At 56.9% G+C, this 10,988-nt stretch overlaps 1 protein-coding gene across 1 annotated transcript; it reads right to left on the bottom strand.

The window, feature by feature from the left end:
- Window positions 1–3,397: 3,397 nt before the first annotated feature.
- LBRM_34_5340 (TATE DNA transposons) lies at window positions 3,398–9,012 on the bottom strand (the record flags this gene model as incomplete). Its single annotated transcript, XM_001568581.1, is given in 2 exon segments — window positions 3,398–5,371; window positions 5,374–9,012. Coding segments are annotated over 2 exon segments (5,613 nt in total).
- Window positions 9,013–10,988: the final 1,976 nt, after the last annotated feature.

Below are 10,988 nucleotides of genomic sequence, written 5' to 3'. Positions count from 1 at the left end.
TTGTGCCGCTGTTGCTCTGTGCGTGTCTGCGTTGGTGCCCCGGTCCCTCCGTCTTCGCGTGTCGCTGCAGGATTACTACACAAACGAGTTTTTGATGTAATGAGTCCCAGCCCTTCCGTGGCGACGAGTCGATAACACTGTCTACTATGCAATGTGACGCTGCGTGATGGGTGCTGTAAATACATAAGTATTTTATATACGTACCACATAAACACCTACGTAGGCGCACCTCCGCGCATGTGCGTGGGTGATGCTACACCAAAGCAGGGAATCTCTTGTCGAGCGCCGGCGCGCGTCGCTGGCGCGGTGACATGACACACTTTGAGTAACTGCATCCATTCATTGAATCGGCTGACCCGCACGTGCGCATATGTGTGTGTGCGTGTGTGTGGAGCGTGCGTGCTCCTCCTCCCTCCTCCCAAATGACGAACGTGGCATCTCTCCACGGACACCGCATTCGCACTGCGGCGCGTGACATCACTGTTGCCTTCGAACCTAATACCAGGGCCGATGGGTGTGTGTGGAGCCGAAGAGCGACCTGCCGTGCGTGGTGCCTGGCGCCCCGTACTCTCTGTGCGTACGTCTGTACGCGTGACGCGACTGCGTGATGAACTAGGTCTACGACGAACAACTCGTCTGATCACCTCTGTTGATGACCCCACATACCTTTTGCTTCCTCACTGACTGGCAGTCGCTGCTGCGGCGTGTTTGCGCGCGTGGGTGGAGGAGGGCGTTGCAAACATGTGGAGTGCGTGCGCGCATGGAGCTACTGTGTGTGCTGCCACCTTCCCACTACACCAGCACCCCCTTCTCTCGCTCCCCTGCTGCTGCGCCGCCCTCGTTCGCTCTCTATCGGCGGCACATGATTCAGCACTTGGATGAGCTTGTCCTCCGCAGAGTGCCACTGCCGCTCTCTGAAGAGGCGTGGTGTGCACGAGGCTGTATAGAAACATCCTGGTGATCGTGTCGGCGTGTGCGCGCCTATGCCTTCCTGAGCGAACGCACAGCGGCGCTGCCCCAGCCCTCCCCCCTCCCCGCTAGCGTTGTGCCGCTGTTGCTCTGTGCGTGTCTGCGTTGGTGCCCCGGTCCCTCCGTCTTCGCGTGTCGCTGCAGGATTACTACACAAACGAGTTTCTGATGTAATGAGTCCGAGCCCTTCCGTGGCGACGAGTCGATAACACTGTCTACTATGCAATGAGGCGCTGCGTGGTGGGTGCTGTGGGTGTGTACGTCTCTGCTGTGCGGACCGAGGTGGTGTGCGCGTAGGCGCACCTCCGCGCATGTGCGTGGGTGATGCTACACCAAAGCAGGGAATCTCTTGTCGAGCGCCGGCGCGCGTCGCTGGCGCGGTGACATGACACACTTTGAGTAACTGCATCCATTCATTGAATCGGCTGACCCGCACGTGCGCATATGTGTGTGTGCGTGTGTGTGGAGCGTGCGTGCTCCTCCTCCCTCCTCCCAAATGACGAACATGACATCTCTCCACGGACACCGCATTCGCACTGCGGCGCGTGACATCACTGTTGCCTTCGAACCTAATACCAGGGCCGATGGGTGTGTGTGGAGCCGAACAGCGACCTGCCGTGCGTGGTGCCTGGCGCCCCGTACTCTCTGTGCGTACGTCTGTACGCGTGACGCGACTGCGTGATGAACTAGGTCTACCACCAACAACTCGTCTGATCACCTCTGTTGATGACCCCACATACCTTTTGCTTCCTCACTGACTGGCAGTCGCTGCTGCGGCATGATTGCGCCCGTGGGTGGAGAGACAATCTAAACTACAAGCGCCAGCACCAGCGGGGCACGCACGGACGCACGTACACGAATCCAGGCGGCGCTGCGGTCGCCAAATCTACAAAAACGGAAGCTACAGAACCCGAAGGGATCGCTGGGAACAACCGGGAACCCATGTCGCAGAGGAAACTACAAAGTCAAAACTACAAACGCACAAAAGTAAAAAAAAAAAAAAAAAAAAAAAAACAGGGTGGGCTGAAAAGAAAGGGGAACTGGGTGGATGATGGGCGCGCCCACTCGCTTCCAATCGTGTCGTCCGCGAGGGTCTGTGCTGTCCAAACCCGTTCCCGCACCTGGCTCGTCGCGGTTCAAGGTTTCACCTCGCCAACTCCGAGTCTCGGGGCGACGCTGGGTCCGACATCCGCATAAAACCAGGGCCGAGACCCTGTTTGAAAACGGTGCATCTCGTGCGCCTTCGGGGACGAGTCCCCAGGTGAAGACCGTTAGGGTCCATTCTCAGGGAAGGGAGAAAACAGCTTAGCGCCAGGCGCCTGCCATCAGGAAGGAAAAACAAGAGACAATGAACAATGATTAAAAATGAGAAATTAAAAATGAGAAATCACTTCAAAATTTACCTGAAACGAAAGCCATTCATGTTACGAAAAAATACAACTCGCAAAAATACAACTCGCAAAAATACAACTCGCCTCCTGCGTTGGTAGGCTCAACTTGCGGTTCTTCCACGCCGTGGTCGGCACCCGCACCCTCCCGCGGTTCCCGGAGCACACACACACCTCCGCGGAGGGAAACCGGTTCGCCGTTCTGTGGCCTTCCGGTCCGTTCCGGACATCCGAGAGATTCATGTCTAGGGTTGGGTGGGTGGGCGTTTTTCCGTCGCTGGCCGCATGAACTCCACTTAGTGTGATTACTATATACATTTGGAGAAGAGATAAAGGGACAAAGGTAAAGTAGGAATCCATAGAAACAGATGCAAGAGTACATATTTGCCGACCTGTGGCCATAATTTCCAATCGGGAAACATTATGGTACACAGACGGTCACACATCACAAATGGAAGTGAGGAGTCGGTTTCCGAGACACACACACTCACTCAGGATTCCTTTTCCACGGATACAAGAAACCGATTCAGCTATCGGTCAAAACAGATCCAACACCACATCCCACCAACCACCACCACCCCCCCCCCTATAAGGTCAAGTGCCATTCGATTGCCTTTGTGGTTTTACACGCCGCCAATGGAATGCCACCGTCCTGTGTGATAGGGTGCTCGCGAAGATATGATTTCTTGAAGACAAGTAAAGGGCGAGAAGGGAGAAAGATTTGTGGAAGGCAGATGGGTATGGAGAGAGCCTTCGCGACCCCATTGGGAAGCGGCAAGGCAGGCACGCAACCACGACCGCGGCGCCGCGTCATGATTATGCCGCCGGTCCCCTCTACCGCGCTCGGTCGCGTGAGGAGCACATCAAGTCGTCTTGGACTTCTTTTGTGTGCTTTTTCTTATGGCTTGGCACCGGTACCGGGGAAGCCTCCCCCCATAGCACGCGGTTAGCCATCCATATCTTGTGAGCGATGTCGTCGCACCGTCCTCCGGAGAGTCGGCTGTCAGGTTCCGGCTCCCCTTGGATGTTTCTGGTGACGATCATATCTCGCCGCCCTCCTCGCGGCGCCGCTCTTCGCATAGCGGACACCACGTGTGCCGGAGGAACGGCACGCCAAACGGTTCAACCCGGTGAACCTCCAGCGACCCTGTCGCGTCCACCCCGAAGTGTCGCGAGTAGGCGTCCGCCGGATTCCGCGCACCCTCGACGTAGAAAAAGACTACGTCGATCCCTCTGTTGTACCAGAGGTCGTAGGTGTACTCGAAAAGTTTGTTCAAGGCGTAGCCTCTGCCAATGCCGCCGAAACCGTTCAGGTGTTTCTGCGCAATGACAATCGCACGGTGGTCCGTGGCAAGCGCGATTCGCGCTCCGTTGGGCACCCTGTGGTGCTCCACCAGGTGTCGCAGCATTAGTTGTGCCGCGCGTGGTTCCGCGTGTGCCGAGTACCGCGCCTGGAAGCGGTCCGCCTGCAGGTCTAGGTCCTCGAACCGGCCTCCCGACCGGACGCGGCGACGCAGCTGGTACTGGCGCAGTTTTTCGAGGACGCGTTCCGCCTCACCGTCGTCGCCGCCAAGTTGCCGTTCCAGGTCCTCGGTCCAGCGCTGCCGGTAGGTCCACATTTCTGTGGCGCCCGCGTCGCGGAGGTGAAGCACAGCACCCCAGCCCTCCAGCGACGCGTCGGTGAAGGCCACCGCGTCATAGGTCGCCTCATCCGTCGTTGGGTGTCTCTCGTCCGAGATTTTCCACCACGGATTCTGCACCAATGCGCCGCCGATCTCCTGCAGCGACCGCGCCACGGAGGAGTCGATGTAAGGCACCGCGTCATCCCAGTCGTACCCGCGGAACGTCAGCCGGTATAGGCCTCGGTAGGCTCTCAGCAGCTTGAATGCCCGTGCGGGGTTCATTTGCGTGGTGTGGAGCGCGAAGAAAATCAGCGAGATCAGCGAGGCCAGACTGCGTATGGTGTGGCTGGTCTTTTGGAGCGCAAGCTTCAGCTTCGCCACCGTCTTCACCGAGTTGCGGATCAGCCGCTCTCGGCCATTCCATGTGTATTCTTCACCGAGAAAAACGGTGTTGGCACTCGCCAGCTGCAGGATTTCCTCGTCCGACATCGCCTCCAGCTCGTCCCGGTTGGGTGACGTCATCAGGTTCGCCGCCTTGATGCGTGCGACGACCGTGCGCACCGCGAGCACAAACTCACGCTCCTGACCTTCGCGTGCGGCCACGAGAATGTTGTCGATGAGCGTGGTGATGGTGACGGGCGTGTCGATGTCCACAATCGTCCACGTCACCGCCTGGCCGACGGCAACGCTCCATCGCGCGCCGGTCGGGAGAGTACGAAGGCGGTAGTATCGCCCGTCATGCCTGGCTCGAAAAACGAACTTGTTACGGAGTGTCGCCGCGATCGGGATAGCGTCGTAATAAGCTTCGAAGTCGATCTGTAGCATGTAACGGGCGTATCGCAGCCGCTGTCGTCTTCCGAGGCGCGTGTCGTAGTGGACGCGCGGGACGTGATGTTTGGGAATCACGCGGTTCAGCAGGGGCTCCGTGATGAGGCGTCGTCGTCCTTTCAGCTCCGGCACCGTGAAGACGTTCACGCCGTGCATGCCCTCTGGCAATTGCACCTGGGCGCCGATGTCGCTGATCGGGCACGGTTCAAACTTGCCCATCTCGACCGCCTGTTGGATTTCCGCCGTTGTGAGCACGCACTTTTTGATGGTCCTCGACGTCCGCAACCCATCGTAGAAGGAGGGATCCAGAAAGCACTGGATTCGCTGGAGAAACCGCTTCGTTGAGGCGCGTTTTGTCGGCATCGCCAGCACGGTATCCATGTCCAGTGGTGTGTTCCGTTTCAGGTGCAGCGGCCACTGCTTCACGAGTGCCGGTCGCTCCGTCAGCACTTGGATGAAACCGGACATCTGGTCCACCATGGCCGACACCTCCTGTGGTGCGATTCCGAGATTCGCGCACGATGACTCTTGCGATCGGAAACGGAACACGGAAGCCGCAGCCTCTAGAGGGTCTGGAATAGCGCTCTTCCGGCGTTGTCCCTTGCGGTCTCGGCCTCCACCGTAGGCTGCTGGCCATACCCAAGATAGCGCAGCAGCGTGGCCTGCTTCGCGTGCCCGGAAATCATCATCAGGTCCTTCAACGGGACACCCGCTTCCGCCATACAACGGAGCGCGCCTTTCCGGATCGAGGGCAGCTGTGCGCCTCGCATCTCTGTTCGCACCTCCTGGGCGATCAGCGCCCGCAGCTCCTCCACGTGTGGTGAGAAAAGCTCCTCGGATGGTCTTTTCTCGACCAGCATCTCCTGCAGCGTCGCTGCGAGGTCCCTCGTTAGCATCGATGGGACCGGGTACGGGCCACGTGTTTTGGCACCCTTTCCCTTGCGGATCGTCAGCGTGACCTTCACGTATGTATCCGTCGATGCTCCCGGGAACAGCGTCACGTCCTTTGCTCGGAGCGTGGAAATGTCGCACGCTCGCGCAGCGAATCCCCACATCATGGCGAGGAACAGCGCGGCGCGTGGATGGCCTAACCGGAGCCGTTTGGTGATCCTCTCGACCTGTGGACGCGAAACGAAGGGAGGCGCATCCGGCACCGACTCCTTCATGTAGCGCTGCACCGTGCCAAAGGCGCTTCGCCACTCGGGATCGTCCTGAAGGCGCATACCCCGCGCCTGCGTCGAGTAGAGCGGCAGGTCGCGCAGCGCACCCGCCACCGCGGCAAAGGCCTTCGCGGTCGTTGCCCACTTCCATCTCCGGGCCCGTGCGGTCGACAGGATCAAGTCGATGCATGCCGCCGGAAAGCGCATGAGCATCTGTTCCGAGTTCATCGACTTGATGCGCGTCAACCATCGCAAGTGGTGTGCGCGAGTGTCGGGCCTCACCAAGTTCCATGCGAGCTGTGAGATGTGTGGCGGTTTCGCGGCGAAGAGGAACCAGTTTCTTGGGCAGACCTCTGCCTCTTCTTTTTGCGAAAGAGGCCTGCCCTGCATGTTTAAAGGATTGGAGCGGAGGCTTTCGAGAGCGCGCATTGCCTCTGTCGAGATGTTCGCGTCGACGTCCGCATATCCATCACCCTTCTGGTTTCCTGGAGTCCTGTACGTCACGCCGTCCTCCTCGTCCTCTTGGAGTGGGTCCCTTCCGGCGCCGTCGCCTGGCCATCTTCTTCTCTTCACCAGGCGCGGCCGTTGGCCATCGGACGGATCCTGGTGTTTCTCCGAAGTCGCGCTTCGCGGAAGAGGAATGTATCGTGTCGCGTGGCGTGGGGCACGCTGTCTCTTCGACGATTGGTAGTGCGTCCACGTCGCTGGAACGTAGACTCCCACCGTTGCCTCCGAGGCGTCCTTTGTGAGAACGTAATGGCTCGGATAGCGCACGCCATTCACATCTGCCGGCGCCTCCCGGAGACATGCGCCAAGCAGAAACCTGTATCCTTTAATCACGTCGTATAATTTCGGTAACGACGGTCCACGGACAAGGTACAGTTCGTCGATTGAGGAGTCGAGGGTCACCGCCTCGCTTCGGTGTTCTTCTCGAAGAATCACCCCATTCGGGTCGGTCGGCGAGGCATCGACGATGTGGATCTTCTTTCGGAGAAGCTTCAGCATCTCTTGGACGCTGTACGGCTGCAGTGGTGTCAGCTTGTGCCTCACGCGCTGCTGTCCCACCGCTGTGTCGGTCAGACCGTGTGCCACACCATCGCCGACTCGCGCCAGAGCCGTCGCAGCCCACAGGTGATCCAGGACTGCTTCGTACACCTTTCTGGCATGTTTGTTCGCCTCCAAGAGGGTGATTTCTGTCCACTCAGAAATGCATTTCCCATGCTGAACGTGTGGTGACGCGTTCGTCGGGATAATGTCTTCTGAGCTCACCGTGGCGTCGTTTGGCGCATGCTCAGGCGTACGTGTGACGGAGTTTTTCTTCCTCAACGGGAGGTCGATCACCGGCAGATCCTCATCCTCGGATGGAAATTCGCTCGAGTTTAGAGAGCGTGTGTTGTTTCCATTCCTACCTGATGAACTCGCTGGTGTTCTCCTGTCACTATTCCTCGCGGCCTTTCGCCGTGGGAGTGGGGCATCCATTGCGGATCTCTCCGGACGTTTACGAGAGGGTGTTTTTGACGCGGGTGCAGGCGTCTGTGGCGTGCGCTTTGTGTGCTCAGCCCGGTCCATATTTTTTCGAACCGTTTCCTCCTTTTTCTTTTGCCGAGGAGGTGGCTGTGGAGCACGTGCTTTCGGCTGGTTTGCGCGCCTGGAATCCCGTTTCGGGTTCGTGGATTTCGTTGCGCGCCTCTCGCCTCCACCCAAGTGGAAAGTGTCTTCACGGTTCACCGTGGTTTTCTTCAACCACGGCTTGTGCTCGATTTCGTTGTAAAAGAAATCCTTCCGTGACACCGGGTGGTTCGTCAGAATTTTCCTCATTTTTTCGAGGAAATATTCTCGTGGTGGGTGGTGTTTCGACGCCGCGTACAGCAGGCGCCGCATGCACTTTGCCATGTCGTGGCTATGGTCGATTTGTATGTCCAGATGATCGCCGAAAAATACGGCAGACATGTACAAACCGCAGTCGTCGCTATAGCGTTCCTGACGTGGTGAAAATTCATTCACCAAACGCAAAGCCGGCCAAACCATATTAAAGTGCTTCCGCAGCTTATCTTCCACTATGGGAGAAGGTGCGGAGTCCAGGATGCTCAGCTGTATTTCTGCTGAGTCCCGCGTCCCTTTCTCCAAAAGCCCTGCGATCCAGTGCTTCATAATGAAGATGGGGAAATAAACCACGCCGTGACGGTGCACCTTTGCCTTGAGTTGTTGTGCGCGTTTCCAATCAAGGTGCACCATCGTGTCCGACGGAACGATCCGTTTCTCTGGGAGGTACGCTTTGTAGATCACATCGAGTTCGATATTCGATGTTTTCTCCTCGCGCATGTCACCTCCCCACACTTCTTTTGCAAATGATCTTGCGATACCGAATGTGGTTTGCCTCTTGTGCGCGGTGGCCTCCTGCGAAACGTCGGCTGTGGCTCCGTCGGGCGTTAGTTTTGACCCGTCCTGTGCCTCGCCTCCGCAGTAATACGGGCGTCGGCTGTCTCCGGCGTTACCGTTTCGTTGCCCTGCACCTCTTTGGTAGTTTGCATTGTGATAAACTCGTTGGCCCTGGCTGTTCTTCGGGGCCTTCGTTTGCACACGGCGTTCATCAGTGAGTGCTTCGCAACCGAACTGCGTCCCGTCGGCTCCAAGAATCGGTGCGTACGGCGCGCCTCCTTCCATGGGATCGCTGCCGTCTCTTGGCGGTGTCCGAAAAATATCGCGTGGGCGTGTTGTGTGCGTGCCTCCTCCTTCGATCCTTTGGGTGCTCCGCTGCTTCTCGTTCTCTGCCGCCTCGAGTGTGATACAGTTAAGGTGCGCAAGTCGTTCCGTTTCCGGAACGAGAGGTGCGTCCAGCCGTGTCAACACTTTACGCCATTGTCGCATTCCTCCTGCGATGAATCCGGCGACCTGCACGTTGTACACAAGCAATCGCGACGAGCACGTCTCATCGACAAAAATGGAAAGCCATTCGGCAATTCTCTCATCGCCGTTCGTTTCTTGTGCCTCTGGTCCGGACAAACCGAGTAGAATTGTCGCCGTTGCCGCGACTATTGGGGACATCTGGTGCGCCAGGATCGCCGATTCAATCCTTGGTTTTTGTATCCCTCCAACGGGTCCTTTGCCGCGTTAATTCTTGCCCGGGCTTCTTTCCGCTTATCCTCCATGTCCATCACCTCTTGGAGTTCCTTGTCTGCGAAGATATTGTGAGCCTCCATCATTTCCTTCTTGATGTCTGTTGTTGGGGCTCCTTTTTCGCTGGTTGTTTCCAAGGATTTCGTCATCACCGCTGTCCACTTCAGGAACTCTTTTGTGCTCAAGCTTCCCTCCATGTATTGAATCTTTACGAATTCCGCCATGGGACGGGTCGCTTTGTGCGAAAGGTACACATTTAGAGTTGTGTCCAGCTCTGCCTCTGTGAAGCGTTCGTGATGGTGGGACATTTCCGATGCAGGTGAGTCGGTGGAAGGGGAAATTGTGCGCTTGTGTCGCAGGGACTCGAGTATGTGTCGGGAGGAATGTTTTTTCGTCGCGGGCCGCATCAACTCCACTTAGTGTGATTACTACATACATTTGGAGAAGAGATAAAGGGACAAAGGTAAAGTAAGAATCCATAGAAAAGGATGCAGCATATTTCTCGACCTGGGACCCTAATTTCCAATCGGGAAACATTATGGTACCCAGCCGGTCACACGTCACAAGTGGAAGTGAGGAGTGGGTTTCCGAGACACACGCGCTCACTCAGGATTCCTTTTCCACGGATACACGAACACCGATTCAGCTATCGGTCAAATTTCCCAACTCCAACACCACATCCCACCAACCACCCCCACCCCCCTATAAGGTCAAGTGCCATTCGATTGCCTTTGCGGTTTTACACGCCGCCAATTGAACTCTAACCCTAACCCTAACGCAGTCCCGCGTACCTGGACCCTGGCTGCCGCTCAGCGCAGTAGAGAGGTGAAGAGACGGAAGAACGTAATGTGCATGGCGGCCACTCCTGCTAGTCGGATGCGCTTTTGAGTATTCTTCCACATTGGGGGCGAACACTTCTCCATGTTTTCGCTAGTCTTGCGGGTCGCGCTTTTCCTTCATGCAGACTGTTCGGCGGGGCCTGACCTTGTCCCACCACTGGCGACGGGAGGAACATCGCCAGGGCTTTGAACAAACGAAATTCCGGTATCTTTCTGGGGGAGAGCGCACCATCGAATGCTGGGCTGCTTGCGAGATAGACCGCGACGCATTAGTGCACTCTCGCAAGTGTACTTACAGTTAGTGGCAGGGAGTCTTTGTTGCGCAGTCCGTGTAGACAGTTCCACACGCTCAAAAAAAAAAACCGGGCGAGGCGACTTGTCAGCAGGCTCGCTTCCGAACCACTGGGAGCAGGGGAAGCCGCAGGGCGACACGTTGACGGGTGCGCAATTCAGGGGAGAAAGAAAAGCTGACAGTGTAAACGAGAAGGAAACAAAACTGATTGATGAAGCGACGGATGAGTACCGTACAGAAGGAAGCATCCCTGGCGAAGAAATCATGACCACATGGGGGTGCCGCGAGCATACTGTGTACTGTTGTAGTACAAGTGTTCTATCTCGGAGAAAAAGAAGCAACGATAAAATATCCTCGGTCTTTTCACACCTTTATCGGCAGTTCCTCTCGGCTAAAAAACAAGAAGGAGTCGGAAAAACTCGGAGCACAGAGAGTGCAGTCGCGTCCTCTTTGGCGTACCAGAGAAGAGAGACGGAAAAAGAGAAAGAGCACCCCACTGCGTATCGACACAAAAATAGATGGTTGGGTGTATTTTAGCGACACGCTCTGACCACGCGCGATGGCACCTTTCATATCTGCATATCCATTGCCTGAGGCACAGTTCTCTGCCTTCGCCGTGACCTTGAGAAGGCAAGAAGCCGAGCCATACATAGGACGCTTTGCACATCACGTCTCCAGCGAGAGCGGTAGTGCTATTGACCGCCCGTTCTGGAATGCATCTGACTGAAGTCCCTACTGCAGCCGTTGGTTATTCGGCTCTTGCTAATCTAGAC

This window comes from Leishmania braziliensis, chromosome 35 (genome assembly GCF_000002845.2).
Source record: "Leishmania braziliensis MHOM/BR/75/M2904 complete genome, chromosome 35".
In the NCBI taxonomy this organism is placed as follows: domain Eukaryota; phylum Euglenozoa; class Kinetoplastea; order Trypanosomatida; family Trypanosomatidae; genus Leishmania; species Leishmania braziliensis.
Note: the sequence above shows the minus strand (reverse complement) of the source record. Positions and strands in the feature narration are given on the sequence as shown.